This window comes from Rattus norvegicus, chromosome 16 (assembly GCF_021556685.1).
Source record: "Rattus norvegicus strain SHRSP/BbbUtx chromosome 16, alternate assembly SHRSP_T2T, whole genome shotgun sequence".
NCBI lineage: Eukaryota > Metazoa > Chordata > Mammalia > Rodentia > Muridae > Rattus > Rattus norvegicus.
In genome coordinates this window covers 11335799-11357529 of record NC_141549.1, presented here as the reverse complement: position 1 = coordinate 11357529, position 21731 = coordinate 11335799, and the positions used below count along the sequence as shown (strand labels likewise).

Sequence of the window (21731 nt, the reverse complement as noted above, 5' to 3'; positions counted from 1 at the left end):
ATACGAACAGACTCATGTACACAAAACCACAAATATACATGAAAGTTAGAATGTATGCAGGTAAGCACTCCCATGTAGTTTCATTTCATGCCTTCCCAGGCAAAAATGTACATAATATATGTGAGAATGTTCTTATGTGAAGGCCCTCCTCACATGTACTGTGAGAATCTAGCATGCGCATGCATGTGCACATGCAGGAGGACCAGAAAACTTTTGGGTACTGGAACCAAAGAAACTAAGAAAACATCTCAAGGAAGAGCAAAGGAGCAATGAACACAACTCTATTTCATTTGGCAGGGAAAGAAGTTAATAATTTAATATAACACTGCCCACCATTGTGCAGTAGCAGGGAAGTCTGAGCTCATGCACATTATGTGGATTCCTCTGCTCACTGGCTTGCTAAATCACGACACAGACACTCTGATTTAAGGAGGGAGATGACAAGGGAATGAAGAGTGAATGACTTTGGAGAAAAACCACTGGTAAGAGTAGAAAAAATCTAGAGGAAGAGATGGGATAGAAGGGAGTGAGGAGATGAGGGAGTAGAGAAGTGATGGCTGCCACACACCACAGGGTGGGGACAGAGGATGGGTGGTGATGGTTGCTCAAGTTTCACTCAGTTGCTGTGACAAGCACCAGAACTAAATACTACTAAGGAAAGAGAAAGTTTTCTTGCAGATGACAGATCACAGTCCAACACTGGATAGAATCAGATCAAGGATTCAATCAGGAATTGAAAGAAGAGGCAATGGAGGATGAATCCCCTCTGAAAGAGTGCTAGGGGGCCAGCTTCCATCTGGTAAGCCATTGGATGTTCCTAGGTCAGAGGATCACAAAGGGCTGTAAAGCTTCTGGCTTAAGCCATAAAATGATCTTCATGGTACAACTGTCTGTGGGAAAGACAATTCCTATGCAGGCACACTAATATTGTGGGGCTGCTGGCTGTCACACATGTATGGGATCTCATTCCACACAGAATGCATACAAGGTCAGGTAAATGGGAGGAAACATGCCCAAGGTATGTTTATGGTAGATTGGGAAAATTAGGGCAGAAATTATGAGTCTGCTGATTCAGTTCAACAGTAGAGACTCAGCTTGCAAAACTGAGGTGCTGCCTATTTTGAGATATCTCTGGGAATAGTGGAGTGGGAAACAGATGTGTACCTGATTGAATTTGTGCACCTAGGAAATGGGTGTGGACATGGGGGCCTTTAAGGCAACAAGTACTGTTGAAGAAGTGACAGTAATGGAACCTCCCTTTTGAAAATTACCTAAGAACACAGAACCTCGGTAACCAGGCAACCCATTGGTTAGAGGAAGGCCTGCAGGCTCACTTGGTAGAGACAGTAGAGAGGGCAGAATGTTCTCTTGCTGTCTTCGGACTACTCGAGGCTCAAGCCTCAAGAAAGACAACAGGAGGGACCATGATGTTGTCTGGAGGCACAGACTTCAGTCTTGCCTTCAGTGCCTATGGCCATTTACTCAAAGGGGAAATAATTTGACCAAAGCCAACCACAGAATGACTCACACAGACCTGGTAACTACTCTGTTTTCTCTTGGTGTTCAGAATAGAAATAATTCAGGGAAACTTGAAATGAGGAGAACCAATCAGATTTTGCACATTTGTGCCAGTTCGACCCCTCCACTTTGATCTTTTTTCAGGATGAGAAGGTTTCTGCTCAAAAGAACCTGATGGAGACCAGGACTGAGTCATACATCAGGGCACAGACTGTGGTTGAGCAGATGAACACGCTGGTGCCTTCTCTGGACAAAGGGTACCCATTGGTTTTCCTAGCTTTTCTATCTACATATAAAAGTTCTGCCACACCCCTTCACATATTGGACCTGCTGTTTGTGAGGTGAGTGCCCATGTCTAAGCCCATAGTTCTTAAAGTTTTCTGTTGGTTTCAGGAAATTCCCTCCCTTCCTCTGTCTCTGTCTATCTGTCTCTCTGTCTCTCTGTCTCTCTCTCTGTCTCTGTCTTGTGTGTCTCTCTGTGTGTGTCTCTCTCTGTGTGTGTCTCTCTCTGTCTCTCTCTGTTGTGTTTCTCTCTCTCTGTCTCTCTCTCTGTGTCTCTGTCTCTCTTTCTATTCTCTCTCTCTGTCTCTCTCTGTTATCTAATCTCTCTTTGTCTCCATATGTCCTTGTCTCTGTTTTTCTCTCTCTCTTTGTTTCTTTCTCTTACTTTCTCTCTCACCTTACCTTCTCTTTCTCTAACCCTTTCAGTCTCTCTCGCTGTGTGTGTGTGTGTGTGTGTGTGTGTGTGTGTGTGTGCGTGTGTGTGTCTGTGTGTAGCTGATAATTCTAAGAGCTTCTTATTGGTTTACGGAAAATCCCTCCCTCAGTCTCTCTCAGTCCCTCTCACTCTCTCTATCTCACCCAAACTATGTCTGTTAATTGTCCATTTCTGTTGCTCTCTGTGTTCTTTTCTCTACTTGATTCTCTCTTTCTCACTTTCTCTCTCTCCTTTTTCTCTCTCTCTCTCTCTCTGTCTCTCTTTGTGTGTGCATGTGTGTGAATGATTGTTTGTTTTTGTTTGCATGTTTGTGTATTTGGGTATGTGTATCTTGCTAATAGTTCTCAGAGCTTCCTGTTGATTTCAGGAATTTTCATCCCTTCCTCAGTCACTTTAGTGTCTCTCTGTCTCTCTCTGTCTCTGTCTCTTTGTCTCTTTGTCTCTGTCTCTCTCTCTCTCTCTCTCTCTCTCTCTCTCTCTTTCTCTCTCTGTCACTCTTTCCCACTCTCCCTCCCCCTCTCTCTGTCTCCCACGATCCCTGTTTCTTTTTCTGTCTCCCTTTGTTTCTTTCTCTCTCACGATCTCTCCCTCTCTTTCTCTCATTCTCTCTGTCATTTTTGCTGTGTTGTGTGTGTGCCTGTATTTCTTGCTGATATTTCTCAGAGTTCTTGTTTGTCCAGGGATTTCGCTCATTTCTTCAGTGTCTCTCTGTGTCTCTTTCTTTTATTCTCTGTGTGTGTGTGTCTCTCACTGTATCTCTATCTCTTTCTCCCTCTATCTCTCTCTCTGTTTCTGTCTCTGTTTTCTCTCTGACAGTTTTGCTCTCTTTCTCTCCTGCTCTCAGTCTCTCCATCTGTCTATCTGTCTCTCTGTCTCTCTCTCCTTTGGTGTGTGGGTGTGTTTCTGTGTTTCTGTGTGTATGTCTCTCTGTGTGTTTATGTGAGCTTGTTTTATGTCTTGCTCACATTTTCCCTTTGTCTTTTTCTCTCTTTATCTTCTCATCTCCCAATCTTTTCTTTCAGCTCTCCCTTTCCTTTCGCTCTCCATGGCATCTCAGGCTCTATCCCTGTCTCTATCTCAGTTTCTGTCTCTATCTCAATCTATATAAAGGAGGTTCTAGAAATTTTAGAGTACCCAGGAGAGATGTCTCCCAGTAGATGCCCATGAAGGATAATCCAGGAAAGCATGTGACCAAGGAGATTTCTTAATAAAGATGCCTGTGTTCAACATTTGCACAGATACATTGAAAGAACTATTGTGCACAGGTGAAATTCTAATCCTGAAAGCAAACAGGACTGCCTGTATTAGGTGAGGGGCATGGGACTTTAGAGCTGACATTCTCTCTGGTGTTCTCTAGGTACGCATACTTCAGCCCTCATTCTAAAGAGGATGAACAAGTAAAGAACACCCTCTGTAGCTTCTTGGAAACATGGATGGACAAGAACCCTGAGGACTTTTGTGACCCATCAGACTTGTTGCCTCTGAAATACCTGAAGGCCTACTTGAGTGTATACATCCACTGTGATCTTAGTGTCCGTGTCAAGAGGCTGCTGACACAGTTGGAGGAAGAACATGCCAAGGATTCCCAGGCCAAAGATGAGGAAGACTCAGATCTGGGGAGACACACATCTTCAGAACCACAGATTGAATGGGTTTAAACCAACAGGGAAAAGAGACATTCTGGAGGCTGAACCAACTTGTGCACCAGAGCTGGAGGGCAGAGAACCCTCTAGAAGTTTCTGTGACACAAGAGACTTTGTAACCAGATGTGTCAGCAGCTGCCCAGACAGCACACATGATAGCAGCTGTGGAACCTGTGTCTCAGTCTGTCTGTAGATGCAATGTATCTTTCAGTCATTTCCTGCTTGTTACAGTGGGCCTACCTATTTAGAGAATGGCCCTGTCAGCTGTGGTCATCAATTGGTGTCCATCTTATATCTGATCTGTGGCTCCTTTGCCTCATGATCAGCTGCTGATTTCAATCCAGCAGCAGTTCCAACCCCACAAGCCAGCCTTCCCCTCCCTGAGAAAGAGCCCTTTTATTCCTTCTGATATTTCAATATTGTGTTTATTTTAAGTATTAGTTTAATAAATTGTTAGTATTTGTTTACCATGTCTGAAAAGCTATCTAATAATGAGACAAAATATCTGCAAATTATAAAATATTCTCTTTGATATATTATTTTAAGTTTATTCAAAGTTGCTTAAGGAGCAAAAATAATTTGAAAGAAAACATAAGTGTTTAAAACTATTAAGTGACATGTTTAGGTTATAAAATGTATATGTCTCTCTGCCCCCAGACCCGGTGAGAGAGAGACCCAACCGCCTGGTCAGGTGGGCACTCCTGAGGCTGCAGAGCGGAAGAGACCACCAACACTGCTCAACCCTGCCCAAATCCCTGGCCCAAGAGGAAACTGTATAAGGCCTCTGGGCTCCCGTGGGGGAGGGCCCAGGAGCGGCAGGACCCCTGCCTGAGACACTGCCGGAACCTGAGGGAAACAGACCGGATAAACAGTTCTCTGCACCCAAATCCCGTGGGAGGGAGAGCTAAGCCTTCAGAGAGGCAGACAACCCTGGGAAACCAGAAGAGACTGCTCCCTGCACACACATCTCGGACGCCAGAGGAAAAAGCCAAAGACCATCTGGAACCCTGGTGCACTGAAGCTCCCGGAAGGGGCGGCACAGGTCTTCCTGGTTGCTGCCGCTGCAGAGAGCCCCTGGGCAGCACCCCACGAGCGAACCTGAGCCTTGGGACCACAGGTAAGACCAAATTTTCTGCTGCAAGAAAGCTGCCTGGTGAGCTTGGGACACACGGAAGCAGAATTTCTCTAGGACCAGGCACGTTCTGTGTTTACCGGAAGTCCCACACCCGCGGACCCCGGCCCGCAGCAGCTCTCTGCCCCCAGACCCGGTGAGAGAGAGACCCAAACGCCTGGTCAGGTGGGCACTCCTGAGGCTGCAGAGCGGAAGAGACCACCAACACTGCTCACCCCTGCCCACATCCCTGGCCCAAGAGGAAACTGTATAAGGCCTCTGGGCTCCCGTGGGGGAGGGCCCAGCAACGGCAGGACCCCTGCCTGAGACACCACTGGAACCTGAAAGAAACAGACCGGATAAACAGTTCTCTGCACCCAAATCCCGTGGGAGGGAGAGCTAAACCTTCAGAGAGGCAGACAAGCCTGGGAAACCAGAAGAGACTGCTCCCTGCACACACATCTTGGACGCCAGAGGAAAAAGCCAAAGACCATCAGTGGTGCACTGAAGCTCCCGGAAGGGGCGGCACAGGTCTTCCTGGTTGCTGCCACTGCAGAGAGCCCGTGGGCAGCACCCCATGAGCGAACTTGAGCCTCAGGACCACAGGTAAGACCAAATTTTCTGCTGCAAGAAAGCTGCCTGGTGAACTCAAGACACGGGCCCACAGGAATAACTGAAGACCTGTAGAGAGGAAAAACTACACGCCCGAAAGCAGAACACTGTTCCCATAACTGACTGAAGGAGAGGAATACAGGTCTACAGCACTCCTGACAAACAGGCTTATAGGACAGTATAGCCACTGTCAGAAATAGCAGAACAAAGTAACACTAGAGATAATCTGATGGCGAGAGGCAAGCACAGGAACCCAAGCAACAGAAACCAAGACTACATGGCACCATCGGAGCCCAATTCTCCCATCAAAACAAACATGGAATATCCAAACACACCAGAAAAGCAAGATCTAGTTTCAAAATCATTTTTGATCATGATGCTGGAGGACTTCAAGAAAGACATGAAGAACTCCCTTAGAGAACAAGTAGAAGCCTACAGAGAGGAATCGCAAAAATGCCTGAAAGAATCGCAAAAATCCCTGAAAGAATTCCAGGAAAACATAAATAAACAAGTAGAAGCCCATAGAGAGGAGACACAAAAATCCCTGAAAGAATTCCAGGAAAACACAATCAAGCAGTTGAAGGAATTAAAAATGGAAATAGAAGCAATCAAGAAAGAACACATGGAAACAACCCTGGATATAGAAAACCAAAGAAGAGACAAGGAGCTGTAGGTACAAGATTCACCAACAGAATACAAGAGAAAGAAGAGAGAATCTCAGGAGCAGAAGATTCCATAGAAATCATTGACTCAACTGTCAAAGATAATGTAAAGCGGAAAAAGCTACTGGTCCAAAACATACAGGAAATCCAGGACTCAATGAGAAGATCAAACCTAAGGATAATAGGTATAGAAGAGAGTGAAGACTCCCAGCTCAAAGGACCAGTAAATATCTTCAACAAAATCATAGAAGAAAACTTCCCTAACCTAAAAAAAGAGATACCCATAGACATACAAGAAGCCTACAGAACTCCAAATAGATTGGACCAGAAAAGAAACACCTCCCGTCACATAATTGTCAAAACACCAAACGCACAAAATAAAGAAAGAATATTAAAAGCAGTAAGGGAAAAAGGTCAAGTAACATATAAAGGCAGACCTATCAGAATCACACCAGACTTCTCGCCAGAAACTATGAAGGCCAGAAGATCCTGGACTGATGTCATACAGACCCTAAGAGAACACAAATGCCAGCCCAGGTTACTGTATCCAGCAAAACTCTCAATTAACATTGATGGAGAAACCAAGATATTCCATGACAAAACCAAATTTACACAATATCTTTCTACAAATCCAGCACTACAAAGGATGATAAATGGTAAAGCCCAACATAAGGAGGCAAGCTATACCCTAGAAGAAGCAAGAAACTAATCGTCTTGGCAACAAAACAAAGAGAATGAAAGCACACAAACATAACCTCACATCCAAATATGAATATAAAGGGAAACAATAATCACTATTCCTTAATATCTCTCAATATCAATGGCCTCAACTCCCCAATAAAAAGACATAGATTAACAAACTGGATACGCAACGAGGACCCTGCATTCTGCTGCCTACAGGAAACACACCTCAGAGACAAAGACAGACACTACCTCAGAGTGAAAGGCTGGAAAATAACTTTCCAAGCAAATGGTCAGAAGAAGCAAGCTGGAGTAGCCATTCTAATATCAAATAAAATCAATTTCCAACTAAAAGTCATCAAAAAAGATAAGGAAGGACACTTCATATTCATCAAAGGAAAAATCCACCAAGATGAACTCTCAATCCTAAATATCTATGCCCCAAATGCAAGGGCACCTACATACGTAAAAGAAACCTTACTAAAGCTCAAAACACACATTGCACCTCACACAATAATAGTGGGAGATTTCAACACCCCACTCTCATCAATGGACAGATCATGGAAACAGAAATTAAACAAAGACGTAGACAGACTAAGAGAAGTCATGAGCCAAATGGACTTAACGGATATTTATAGAACATTCTATCCTAAAGCAAAAGGATATACCTTCTTCTCAGCTCCTCATGGTACTTTCTCCAAAATTGACCATATAATTGGTCAAAAAACGGGCCTCAACAGGTACAGAAAGATAGAAATAATCCCATGCGTGCTATCGGACCACAACGGCCTAAAACTGGTCTTCAATAACAATAAGGGAAGAATGCCCACATATACGTGGAAATTGAACAATGCTCTACTCAATGATAACCTGGTCAAGGAAGAAATAAAGAAAGAAATTAAAGGCTTTTTAGAATTTAATGAAAATGAAGGTACAACATACCCAAACTTATGGGACACAATGAAAGCTGTGCTGGGGGGAAAACTCATAGCGCTGAGTGCCTGCAGAAAGAAACAGGAAAGAGCATTTGTCAGCAGCTTGACAGCACACCTAAAAGCTCTAGAACAAAAAGAAGCAAATACACCCAGGAGGAGTAGAAGGCAGGAAATAATCAAACTCAGAGCTGAAATCAACCAAGTAGAAACAAAAAGGACCATAGAAAGAATCAACAGAACCAAAAGTTGGTTCTTTGAGAAAATCAACAAGATAGATAAACCCTTACCCAGGGACACAGAGAGGAACTACTAATGAGAGGACACAGAGAGTGCATCCAAATTAACAAAATCAGAAATTAAAAGGGAGACATAACTACAGACTCAGAGGAAATTCAATAAATCATCAGATCTTACTATAAAAACCTATATTCAACAAAATTTGAAAATCTGCAGGAAATGGACAATTTCCTAGACAGATACCAGGTATCAAAGTTAAATCAGGAACAGATAAACCAGTTAAACAACCCCATAACTCCTAAGGAAATAGAAGCAGTCATTAAAGGTCTCCCAACCAAAAAGAGCCCAGGTCCAGATGGGCTTAGTGCAGAATTCTATCAAACCTTCATAGAAGACCTCATACCAATATTATCCAAACTATTCCACAAAATTGAAACAGATGGAGCCCTACCGAATTCCTTCTACGAAGCCACAATTACTCTTATACCTAAACCACACAAAGACACAACAAAGAAAGAGAACTTCAGACCAATTTCCCTTATGAATATCGATGCAAAAATACTCAATAAAATTCTGGCAAACCGAATTCAAGAGCACATCAAAACAATCATCCACCATGATCAAGTAGGCTTCATCCCAGGCATGCAGGGATGGTTTAATATACGGAAAACCATCAACGTGATCCATTATATAAACAAACTGAAAGAACAGAACCACATGATCATTTCATTAGATGCTGAGAAAGCATTTGACAAAATTCAACACCCCTTCATGATAAAAGTCCTGGAAAGAATAGGAATTCAAGGCCCATACCTAAACATAGTAAAAGCCATATACAGCAAACCAGTTGCTAACATTAAACTAAATGGAGAGAAACTTGAAGCAATCCCACTAAAATCAGGGACTAGACAAGGCTGCCCACTCTCTCCCTACTTATTCAATATAGTTCTTGATGTTCTAGCCTGAGCAATCAGACAACAAAAGGAGATCAAGGGGATACAGATCGGAAAAAAGAGGTCAAAATATCACTATTTGCAGATGACATGATAGTATATTTAAGTGATCCCAAAAGTTCCACCAGAGAACTACTAAAGCTGATAAACAACTTCAGCAAAGTGGCTGGGTATAAAATTAACTCAAATAAATCAGTTGCCTTCCTCTATACAAAAGAGAAACAAGCCGAGAAAGAAATTAGGGAAACGACACCCTTCATAATAGACCCAAATAATATAAAGTACCTCGGTGTGACAAGCAAGTAAAAGATCTGTACAATAAGAACTTCAAGACACTGAGGAAAGAAATTGAAGAAGACCTCAGAAGATGGAAAGATCTCCCATGCTCATGGATTGGCAGGATTAATATGGTAAAAATGGCCATTTTACCAAAAGCAATCTACAGATTCAATGCAATCCCCATCAAAATACCAATCCAATTCTTCAAAGAGTTAGACAGAACAATTTGCAAATTCATCTGGAATAACAAAAAACCCAGGATAGCTAAAGCTATCCTCAACAATAAAAGGACTTCAGGGGGAATCACTATCCCTGAACTCAAGCAGTATTACAGAGCAATAGTGATAAAAACTGCATGGTATTGGTACAGAGACAGACAGATAGACCAATGGAATAGAATTGAAGACCCAGAAATGAACCCACACACCTATGGTCACTTGATTTTTGACAAAGGAGCCAAAACCATCCAATGGAAAAAAGATAGCATTTTCAGCAAATGGTGCTGGTTCAACTGGAGGGCAACATGTAGAAGAATGCAGATCGATCTATGCTTATCACCCTGTACAAAGCTTAAGTCCAAGTGGATCAAGGACCTCCACATCAAACCAGACACACTCAAACTAATAGAAGAAAAACTAGGGAAGCATCTGGAAAAACATAGGCACTGGAAAAAATTTCCTGAACAAAACACCAATGGCTTATGCTCTAAGATCAAGAATCGACAAATGGGATCTCATAAAACTGCAAAGCTTCTGTAAGGCAAAGGAAACTGTGGTTAGGACAAAACGGCAACCAACAGATTGGGAAAAGATCTTTACCAATCCTACAACAGATAGAGGCCTTATATCCAAAATATACAAAGAACTCAAGAAGTTAGACCGCAGGGAAACAAATAACCCTATTAAAAAATGGGGTTCAGAGCTAAACAAAAATTCACAGCTGAGGAATGCCGAATGGCTGAGAAACACCTAAAGAAATGTTCAACATCTTTAGTCATAAGGGAAATGCAAATCAAAACAACCCTGAGATTTCACCTCACACCAGTGAGAATGGCTAAGATCAAAAACTCAGGTGACAGCAGATGCTGGCAAGGATGTGGAGAAAGAGGAACACTCCTCCATTGTTGGTGGGATTGCAGACTGGTAAAGCCATTCTGGAAATCAGTCTGGAGGTTCCTCAGAAAATTGGACATTGAACTGCCTGAGGATCCAGCTATACCTCTCTTGGGCATATACCCAAAAGATGCCTCAACATATAAAAGAGACACGTGCTCCACTATGTTCATCGCAGCCTTATTTATAATACCAGAAAATGGAAAGAACCCAGATGCCCTTCAACAGAGGAATGGATACAGAAAATGTGGTACATCTACACAATGGAATATTACTCAGCTATCAAAAACAACGAGTTTATGAAATTCATAGGCAAATGGTTGGAACTGGAAAATATCATCCTGAGTGAGCTAACCCAATCACAGAAAGACATACATGGTATGCACTCATTGATAGGTGGCTATTAGCCCAAATGCTTGAATTACCCTAGATCCCTAGAACAAACGAAACTCAAGACGGATGATCAAAATGTGAATGCTTCACTCCTTCTTTAAATGAGGAAAAAGAATACCCCTGGCAGGGAAGGGAGAGGCAAAGATTAAAACAGAGACTAAAGGAACACCCATTCAGAGCCTGCCCCACTTGTGGCCCATACATATACAGCCACCCAATTAGACAAGATGGATGAAGCAAAGAAGTGTAGACCGACAGGAGCCGGATGTAGATCGCTCCTGAGAGACACAGCCAGAATACAGCAAATACAGAGGCGAATGCCAGCAGCAAACCACTGAACTGAGAATAGGTCCCCTATTGAAGGAATCAGAGAAAGAACTGGAAGAGCTTGAAGGGGCTCGAGACCCCAAAAGTACAACAATGCCAAGCAACCAGAGCTTCCAGGGACTAAGCCACTACCTAAAGACTATACATGGACTGACTCTGGACTCTGACCCCATAGGTAGCAATGAATATCCTAGTAAGAGCACCAGTGGAAGGGGAAGCCCTGGGTCCTGCTAAGACTGAACCCCCAGTGAACTAGTCTATGGGGGGAGGGCGGCAATTGGGGGAGGGTTGGGAGGGGAACACCCATAAGGAAGGGGAGGAGGGAGGGGAATGTTTGTCCGGAAACCGGGAAAGGGAATAACACTTGAAATGTATATAAGAAATACTCAAGTTAATAAAAAAAATGTATATGTCTTCAATAGACATTTTTCTCAAGAAGTAATACACATCACTACTAAATTACATGTAATAAAGTTCAACTTTAGCTTTCAGTAATCTTTATCTACACTCGTGGGGTGGTACCACTTTCCTCCATTGGAAACAGTACAAGTCACATAGAAATGGTTACATTTTACACCCAGATGGTCCAAAGTTTCTGGAGGATGGGGAATCATAGAACCACAGCTCATTACTAGGACACATGTAGAAGGCCTTAACTTCTTTAAATGATATGTGGCCAGGTCTTGCAAGTTACACAAGCAACTAAATTGACATTGCACCAGCCATGTTGTGTAAATCACACAAAGAATTAAAATCAGAAAGCCAAACTGCACGAATGACCTGCAGAAGAGGAAGGGATTCATTGTGCCTTGCTACAGCGTACGCAAGGGTCAAAGTTACTGTGCTAAGCCAATAAGTCAAAGACAATTCTAGAATTAGGCAAAAATATTGGCAATGGATAGATCTATGGAGGCAGACATCCCATGTTCTTTTGGAATGAGAAAATGTTTTGAATGGTAGAAGGTGCTCTTCAAATGTAGAAAACATTTTCTAAAAGTGCACAATGCATTTTAATTGTATCTACCCCTCACCACCTCCCATCTAGTCATCCCATGACTTTACCACCAGACTACATTCTGGTATCAATTAATTAAATAAAATTTTACTTATTTATTTATGATAGCAATTAATGATGCAATATTCCAATTTTATTCACCCTGTGCATCCAAGTAATGTATGTCATGTACTAAAAGGAATGTGATCTCTACCTTATTACACCAATACAGTCACTCTACCACTGATCATTTCCTCAAACCAAAATCAAACCCCCCTCCCCAAAGAGAGCAACTGCTATAAGGAACTCAGCAAGGGTGAGGATGTCAGGAACCCCTTCTCCATGGCAAAGAAGAAGCATAAAATCCCTCAGGACCAAAGCAGAATACACACACACACATATATATATATATATATATATATATATATATATATATATATATATGTGTGTGTGTGTGTGTGTGTGTGTGTGTGTGTGTGTGTTTGTGTGTGTGTATGTGACAATAAGAGTTAAAAGAGAAAGATGTATCAGTATATAAATAATAATGAAATATAAAAAGTAATTTTAAAAAGTCCTGATAGGACATTATGAAACGAGAAACCTCCACAGTAGATTTAAATGGGTTCATTTACTCTTGGCCATTTCCTGATGAACATGAGGACTGTACCTAAGAGGAGTTTGTTTCCTTAGAGACTCCATTAGAAAAAAACTAAATTTTCAATTGCAAGGTGTTATCAGGTGAAGATACTCCGGGGTTAAGAATGGCTGCATGAGGCCGCTTCTCCAATATAGGACTGAGTGTTCCAAGGTGTCTCACTCTACATAATGTCTGCTTATGGGCCTCAGTATGTCTTGTGATCTGCTTGAGAAGGACTCTGCTCTGATGCTAAGTGAGCAAGGCACTGTTCTATGATCATAAGAGATAATTAGAAATCACTTTTTCAATCTTTCTTTTGTAGAGAATCCCATTTACATTATCCCCAGGTCACTCACCTATCCAGTCTCAGGTTCTTGGTCAGCCAAGCAGTGTCAGGTGTGGTGTCCATGTCAGTGAATGAATCCTAAGTCAAGGCAGATATCTGTCCGTTATTCCCACAATATTTGTGTCCCAGTACTACAAGCATATCTAGTGACATTATACTCAAAGGTTTTGTACTATGGTTAGAGTATATGGGTTTTTTTCCCTAGATAATACTGCAGACATTTCTAGGAAAGAGTAAATGCTTGAAAGCCATGGAATCCCTGCTTTGGATTTCTCACATCTCAGACAGCACTTTCCCCTCCTGGAGCATCCGCTGTCTCAGTGAAGCTACTGTGATGAGCACAGTCAAACTCTCCATGTTTTGCCTCATCCTGTGGACATGCCCAAAGGCTGGGAGCACATGGATCAACAATACAGACCTAAACAGAATTCTCAACAGATACTCTCGCTTAAAGAAATGCACTATGAGAAATGTTCATCATCCCTATTCATCAGGGAAAAGCAAATAAAATGATTGTGAGATCCATCTTACATCAGAAGAGCTAAAACAATAAAGAAAGTCAAAGTTGATGCTAAGAGGGAGGGGAACACTTTTCTAATGTTGCTGGAAGTATAAACTTGTACAATAACTTTGGAAGTCAACACTTTGGGTTTTGAGAAAAAATGCGTAAGACAAGTTCACTTGCTAAACTATTTTCATACAGTCTTAATTGCTAATGTCTAGAAACAACCTAAAATCCTTCAACTAAAAAAGGATAAATATATATTTTTCACGTAGACAATGGAGTACGCTACAGCTGTCAAATTCATCATCTTGTTCCATCCTGGCAAAGGAAAGGACCAAGAAAACAAACATAAACTGACTTACCTGTGGAAACTATGTTTAAAGTAAAGAGCAGGTGTGCTACAGTCCACAACCCAGAGGAGCTAAGGAATAAGAGGGACAAAGATGATGACGGATGCACCTCACTGTGAAGAAGACCACAATAGATATCTATCTTATGTACATTGGTGTGGGGTGCAGTTAAAGGAGGTGTCTAAAGGAAGTTGAGAAATGGAAAGAAGAAGAAGCAATTGGGAAATCAATGGGAAATAGTGTCAGGATAATGAAGAATTGTGTGTTGTTATCTCTGGGAAAACCTGAAAACCGAACACAATGAAAACTTCTAGGAATCAATGATGGATAATCTAAGATAAGATTTCAAGAAGTTGGGGATACTGGGCCTTCTCCTGTAACCAGACAGTCTTCCAGTGTGCAGATTAGCATATCAGTCCAGCCACAAAACATTTCACCTACATTTTGTACAGCCTACAAGATGTGCTGTAGTAAAGGTGGCACAGAAATTGTGAAAGTGTCTAATAAATGCCTGGATACATTTGACACCTATACCACGAGAGTGTGTCCACCACTACCAATTCTTGGAGTACCAAGAACTGCAGTCTGGACTACCCAGAGGCACAGATGCACGTGCCAGATAGAAACAAATGAATTCAAAAAATTCCAATGAAAAGATTTCTAATAATATTCTGATATATACAGAGATAGGTCTTACCCTCTATTGTCATCAGAAAAGCTTCACTTCGTAAATAATGAAAATCAATGCAAAGACACACAGGCCAACATTAGGTAGAGATAGGTTGCAAGAATTTTTGTAGGAGTTGGGGTTAAAGGAAAACAGAAGAAAAAATGCAGCCAAATTGAGCCCATATGGTACTGGGAATGAATGGTCCACCAGACAGCCTGCATGGGGAGGTATCTAGAGGCCTACATTTGACTGCCCTAGGCCCTCAGCACCTTGCAACTCTAGTGTAGGGTCATCTTCATGTGAAGTCTTAACAGTGGTAGCAAGGTCTGTCTCTGCCTCTGTTCCCTGTGCATGGGAACCTCTCCCCTCACTGGGTTGCAAGCTCTAGCCTTAGTAGAAGAAGAGGTGCCCTGGATTAATGTAAATAGAGAAGCCATGGCTGCTATGTATATTTCGGAGTCATGACCTATTCTGAAAAGGAAGGAAGGAGGAACTGCTAGAAATGATGCAGATAGTGCTAGTGGAGAGAGAAAGAGACTGAGAGAAGTCAGAGAGGGTAGGATGGATACATGGAGAGAAGCAGGGAGGGAGAGTGGGAAGAAGTTAGGGAGGAACAGAACGAGGGAGGGAGAAAGGGAGTGACAGAGAGAGAGAGAGAGAGAGAGAGAGAGAGAGAGGGAAAGAGAGAGAGAGAGACAGACACAGACAGTAATACAGAGAGACAGAGTAATATGTAGAGGGACACAAAGAGAGAAACACAACAGGCAGATTGACACAGAAACAGAGAGGGAGAATAGAATAAACATTCAACAACAAAAAGTAAAGGATAGTGTCTATGAATGTTATTTTAAGGGTCTTTAAGATGTTTCCCTCCCCTCCTTAGGGTTAGTCAGTTTCAAAACATATGGCATTGGTGACTGGGGTTTTGCTTTCTCTTAACATGTCCTGATCCAAAAGAATTCATATACAGAAAACATATACAGAAAACCAACAGCTCACATCACAGTAAATGGAGAGGAACTTGCAGCAACCCAAATGTAATCAGGATTGAGAAAAGGCTGCCCACTCTCTCCCTGCCTATTCAATATAACTATTGAAATCCTAGCCAAACAAATAGACATCAAAGGAGGTTATAGGGATTCAAATTGTAAAGGAAGAAGTCAAAATAGCACTGTTTGCCTATGGTACTTATGTGACTCCAAAAATTCAACCGGATTATTCGGACCACTGACAAAACACTCCTGCAAAGGACTTGGATATAAAATTAACTCAAATCAGTAGTCTTAATCTACTCAAGGATAAACAGAATGAGAAATAAGTGAAAGGTGTGTATGACCAGAACTACAAGTCTTTGAAGAAAGAAATCAAAGATTATCACAGAGATGGTTCATTTTGGAGAAAAACTACTCTTAAGAGTAGAAAAGGTATAGAGGAAGAGATGGGATACAAGGGAGTGAGGGAGATGAGGGAGTAGAGAAGTGATGGATGCCACATACCACAGGGTTGGGACAGAGAAAGGGTGGTAATAGTTGCTCAAGTTTCATTCCGTTGCTGTGATAAGGACCAGGACTAAATGCTACTAAGGAAAGAGAAAGTTTTCTTGCAGGTGACAGATCACAGTCCAACACCAGAGAGAATCAGATCAAGGACTCAAGCAGGAATTGATAGAAGAAGCAATGGAGGCTGAATCCCCTCTGAAAGAGTGCTAGGGGGCCAGCTTCCATCTGGTAAGCCGTTGGATGTTCCTAGGTCAGCTGTTCTCAAAGAGCTGTAAACCTCTGGGCTTAACCCCTAAATTAATCATGGTCATGGAAACTAACTCTGGGAAAGAAAATTCCTATACAGGCACACTGCTATTGTGAGGCTGTTGCCTGTCACAGGTATGCATGTGATCTATTTCCACACCAAACACATGTAAAAGCAAGGGAACATGCCCGGGGTATGTTTATGTTAGACTGGGATAATTAGGGCTGAAGTTATGAGTACAATTAAAGATACAGTTCAACAGTAGTGACTCGGCTTACAAAACCGAGGTACAGTCTATTTTGAGAAATCTCTGGGAACAGTGGAGTGGAAAACAGATGTATACCTGTGTGAATTTAAAATCTCTGGAAATGGGAGGCAACATGGGAGCCTTTAAGAAAATTCCTGTTAGAAAGAGACAGTAATGGAACCACCCTCTTCAAAATGACCTAACAATGCAGAACCTTAATAACCAGGCAACCCATTGGTTAGAGAAAGGCCTGCAGGCTCACTTGTTAGAGACAGTGGAGAGGGGAGGATATTCTCTTGCTTCTTCACACTACTTGAGGACTCAAGGAAGACAACAGGAAATGCCACAAAAGTATTTGCAGGCACAGGGTTCACTCTTGCCTTCAACACCTCTGGCCACTTTTCTGAAAGGGGGAAAAAATTGACCAAAGCCAGCCAAGCAAAAGACCACACAGACCAGGTAACCACTCTGTTTTCTCTTGCTGTTATGCATAGAAATAATTCAGGGAATCATGGAATGAGGAGAACCAATCAGATGTTTGCACATTTGTGCCAGCTTGAACCATCCACTTTGAAGTTTTTTCAGGTTGATAATGATTCTGCTCAAAAGAACTAGATAGAGCCCTGGAGAGAGGCATGGAATTGAGAATTCATCTGCTCTAAAGACCCAGATGGAGCCCAAGAGATTGGTATGATTCAGGGTACAGACTGTGGTTGAGCAGATGAACACGTGGGTGCCTTCTCTGCAGGAAAGGGAACCCTTGGTTGTCCTTGCTTTTCTGTCTACATATACAAGTTTTGCAACACCCCTACAGTTATTGGACCTGCTGTTTGTGAGGTGAGTGCCCATCTCCAATCCCATAGTTCTCAGAGCATCCTGATGTTTTCAGGAATTTCCCTCCCTTCCCCTGTCTCTGTATCTCTGTCTCTGTCTCTGTCTCTCTCTGTCTGTCTCTCTGTCTCTGTCTCTGTCTCTGCCTATCTCTGTCTCTCTCTGTCTCTGCATTTTTCTTTCTCTTTTATATGTCTTTCTCTCTGTCTCAACACTGTCTCTCTTTGTTTCTCTCTCACACTTTCTCGTTCTTTTTCTCTCCATTTCTGTCTCTGTCTCTCTAGGAGGGAAGGAGATTGGAAGGGTAGGAGGGAGGTAGGGAGGGAGAGACAGGGTCAGAGACAAAGAGAGACAGAGTAAGAAGAACAGAGACACAAGACACACAAAGGCACACGGAAACTGGCAGATTCACAGAGAAATGGAGAACGAGAACAGAAAAAGCATTCAAGAACACAAAAGTAAGGGGTTGTTTCTGTGATTGTCGTTTTAAGGATCTTTAAGGAAGTTCCCTCCCCTCTTTTGGGATGGTCAGTTTGCAATAATTCTGTATGGGTGACGGGCTTATAGTTATGGCATAAACATGTGCTGATCAGCCAGAATTCAAGGCCCATATCTCAACATAGTAAAAGCAATATATAGACAACCAGCAGCCCACATCACACTAAGTTGAGAGAAACTTGAAATAACCCCACTGAAATCAGGTCTTGAAGACCTAGCCAGAGCAATTAGACAACAAAAGGAAGTCAGAGGGATATAAACTGGAAAGGAAGAAGTCAAAATACAATTATTTGTAGAACATGATATTATACTCAAGTGACCCCAAAAATTACAAAACAGTACTATTATAGCTGAAAAACAAATTCAGCAAAGTAGTTGGATATAAAATTAAAGCAAACAAATCAGTAGACCTTATGTGCTCAAGGATAAACAGGATGAGAAAAAAATTAGGAAATGACACCCTTCACAATAGCCACAAATATCTGTAAAATACCTTGGTGTGACTCTAATCAAACAAGTGAAAGATCTTTATAACAAAAATACAAGTCACTGAAGAAAGAAATCACAGTAGATTCCAGAAGATGGAAAGATCTCCTAGGCTCATGAATTGGCAGGTTTAATAGAGAAAAGGCTATCTTGCCCAAAGCCATCTACAGATTCAATGAAATACCCATTAAAATTCTTAATCAATTCTTCATTGAATTAAAAAGAGCAATTTGCAAATTCATTTGGAAAAGGAAAAAAGAACTTAGGATTTCAACAAGTATTCTAAACAATAAAAGAATCTGGGAAAATCACCCTTCCTGACCTAAATCTGTATTACAAAAAAATATTTTTTGACAAAAACTTCATAATATTGGTACAGAGACAGGCAGATGGATCAACAGAATAGAACTGAAGACTAAGAAGTGAACCCATACACCTATGGTCACTTGATCTTTCACAAAGGACCTAAAGCTATCCAATGGAAGAAAGACAGGATTTTCAACATACGGTGCTGGTTCAACTGGAAGTCAGCATGGCTATGAATGCAAAACCCATTCTTACCTCCTTGTACAGAGCTCTAGTCAAGTGGATCAAAGACCTCCACACAAAATGAGACACACTGAAACTAATAGAAGGAAGGTGAGGAAGAGCCTGGAACACATAAACACAGAGGGAAATCTCCTGAACAGAACAACAATGGCTCATGCTTTAAGATCAAGAATCAACAAATGGGACCTTATAAAATTGCCATCCCTCAGTACAGGAAACAACATGATCAATAGGATTGAATGTCAAACAAAATATTGGGAAAAGGTCTTCACCTACCCTATATTTGATAGATGGCTAATATCTAAAATATACAGAGATATCAAGAAATTAGACCCCAGGAAATAAAAAAGAATCCTATGAAAAATGGGATACAAAGATAAATAAAGAATCCTCAATAGAGGAATCCTGAATGGCTGAGAAGCACCTAAGAAATGTGGACTGAACCAAGGGACAGAAGGTGGTGACCCCTCCAGATGAATTAGGGAAAAGCTGAAGGAAGCGAAGGTAGTATTCAACCCTGTAGGAGGGCCAGCAATCTCGATTAACCTGGACTCCTGAGATCTCTTAGTCATTGGATCACCAACTAGGCAGCATATACCAGGGGAAATAAGGCCTCCAACCTATGTATAACGGAGGACTCCTGGGTCTGAGTTAATTCATAGAAGATTCATCTAATCCTCAGGAGACTGAAGGCCCAAGACTTTTAGAAGTCCTGTGGGGTGGGTAGGTTGGGGAAACCCTTGTGGAGATGGGTTGGGGGCAGAACAGGCATGTAGGGAAGAGGTATGGGATGTGGAACCCTCCAGGTTTAGACCAGAGCAGAATAAAACATACAGCATAAAAATGAATAAGTAAAAATTTAAAAAGAAAGAATTGTCTAACATCCTTAGTTATCAGGGAATGGCAAATAGAAACAACCTGAGATACCAGCTCCCACCTCACAGTCAAAACAGCTAAGATCAAAAAGTCATGTGACATTAGATGCTGATGAGAGGGTGGAGAAATAGCAAAACTCCTCCACTTTTGGTTAAATTGAAAGCCAATACAAGTATTCTGGAAATTGGTGGTTTCTCAAAAAATTGGACATAGTACTAACTGAGGCCCCAGCTATACCATTCCCAAGCATACATCCAAAAGATTCTCTGACATATAACAAGGACACATGCTGCACTATATCAGCCTTATGTATAGTAACCAGAAGCTGGAAAGAACCAGATGTCCTTCAACATAGGAAGGAAACAGAAAATGTGATGCATTTACACACTGGAGTACTACACACCTATTAAAAACAATTACATGAAATTAGGCAAATGAATGGAACTTGAGAATACCAACCTGAGAGAGGTAACCCACTCACAAAGGAACACACATGGTCTACACTAGCTGCAAAGTGGATAATAGGCCAACAGCTTGGAATACCTAAGAAAAGATTCACAGATCATATGAAGCTCAAGAAGAAGGAAGACCAAAATGTGAATGCTTCATTCCTCCTTAAAGGGGAGAACAAAATACTCAGGACAGGAAATTCAGAAACAAAGAGTGGAGATGGACTGTGGAGAAGGTCTTTCAGAGACTGCCTCACCTGGGGACATATGCAAAATGCAGGCTACAAACTCAGGCACTATTGCTGATTCCAAGAAGTGCTAGCTGAAAGGAGCCAGGTATGGCTGACTCCTAAGAGGCTTTGCTGGATCCCTACTGACACACATGAGGATAGCTGCAGCTAACCATTGGACTGAACAAGGGGCACACAATGGAGAAGTAAGAGAAAAGACTGAAGGAGCAGAAAGATTTGTAACCCCATAAGAAGAACAACAGTATCAAACAAACACATCCCACCAGACTTCCCAGGGACCAAACCACCAACCAATCAGTACACCTGGAGGGACCCATGACTCCAGCCAAACACGTAGCAGAGGATGGCATTGGCTAGCATCATAAAGAGTAAAAGCCCTTGGCCCTGTGAAGACTCTGTTCCCCAATGTAGGATAATGCCAGGGTGTTGAGGGTGGAATGGGTAGGTAGGAGTTGGCGCATCCTCAGAGAAGAGGGGGATTGGGAAGGGGATATGGGTAAGGGGTAAAGCAGATAACATTTGAAATTTAAATACAAAAAATTTCCACGAAAAAGACAATTTAAAAAAAAGTAGCAAAAAAGCAAGTGTGGATCAGGAATTGAAGTAGTTCAGGCTCAAAAGCAGCAGGAAGAAGGGGATGTTGAGCAGCTACTGACAGAGAAAAGCTGTACCAGTCATTGGTGTTAAACTACCAAGTGTTATGCAGGAAAAGACAATGAAGAAGAAGTCAGCCATTTTGGATGCCACAGTTTTGTTGACTCTATACTGCTCTACAGTACTCTCTGACTTACAATCAATGATTGAATTCCTAATCTCACTGGATCAGTGGTAAAAATTATTCTTCCTCGGTTTTTCTATCATAGTTATATTATGAATTCTAGTGTGGTGGTGCATCTACTTGATTCATATACTATGGCAGTGGTGGGAGTTGTGTGCCTAACTTTGGTGACATGATCAGCTTCCTAGACGCTTGGAACATAATCCTCATGTCACATAATCCTTCTCTATACAGGCTTTTCATGTCTTGATAATTTCCAAATTATCAAGTGGAATTGGCATCTTCACAGACGAATCCTCTGAACTTAGATGTCCTTGTTCCCATTACCAACAGATTC

General features: G+C 41.8%; 2 protein-coding genes and 1 long non-coding RNA gene across 4 annotated transcripts in view; 2 read left to right on the top strand and 1 right to left on the bottom strand.

Moving 5' to 3' along the window:
* The window catches only part of LOC146583947 (uncharacterized), a 412373-nt gene that overhangs the window by 218580 nt on the left and 172062 nt on the right, over positions 1–21731 (bottom strand). For both annotated transcript variants that reach the window (NR_203055.1, NR_203054.1), the window contains 1 exon segment: positions 13169–13236. This is a non-coding gene — a long non-coding RNA (uncharacterized LOC146583947).
* Positions 1350–4394, top strand: LOC120097481 (ral guanine nucleotide dissociation stimulator-like). The gene is made up of 3 exons (XM_087589539.1): positions 1350–1537; positions 1663–1859; positions 3594–4394. Exons 1-3 carry the CDS (start codon positions 1361–1363, stop codon positions 3892–3894), a joined length of 675 nt encoding a protein of 224 aa, XP_087445665.1. The 5' UTR covers positions 1350–1360; the 3' UTR covers positions 3895–4394.
* Positions 16913–21731, top strand: part of LOC102551632 (ral guanine nucleotide dissociation stimulator-like) — a 28458-nt gene continuing 23639 nt past the window's right edge. The window contains exon 1 of the mRNA XM_087589294.1: positions 16913–17135. The gene's annotated coding sequence lies outside the window, so the exon portion shown is untranslated. The remainder of the gene's footprint in view (positions 17136–21731) is intronic.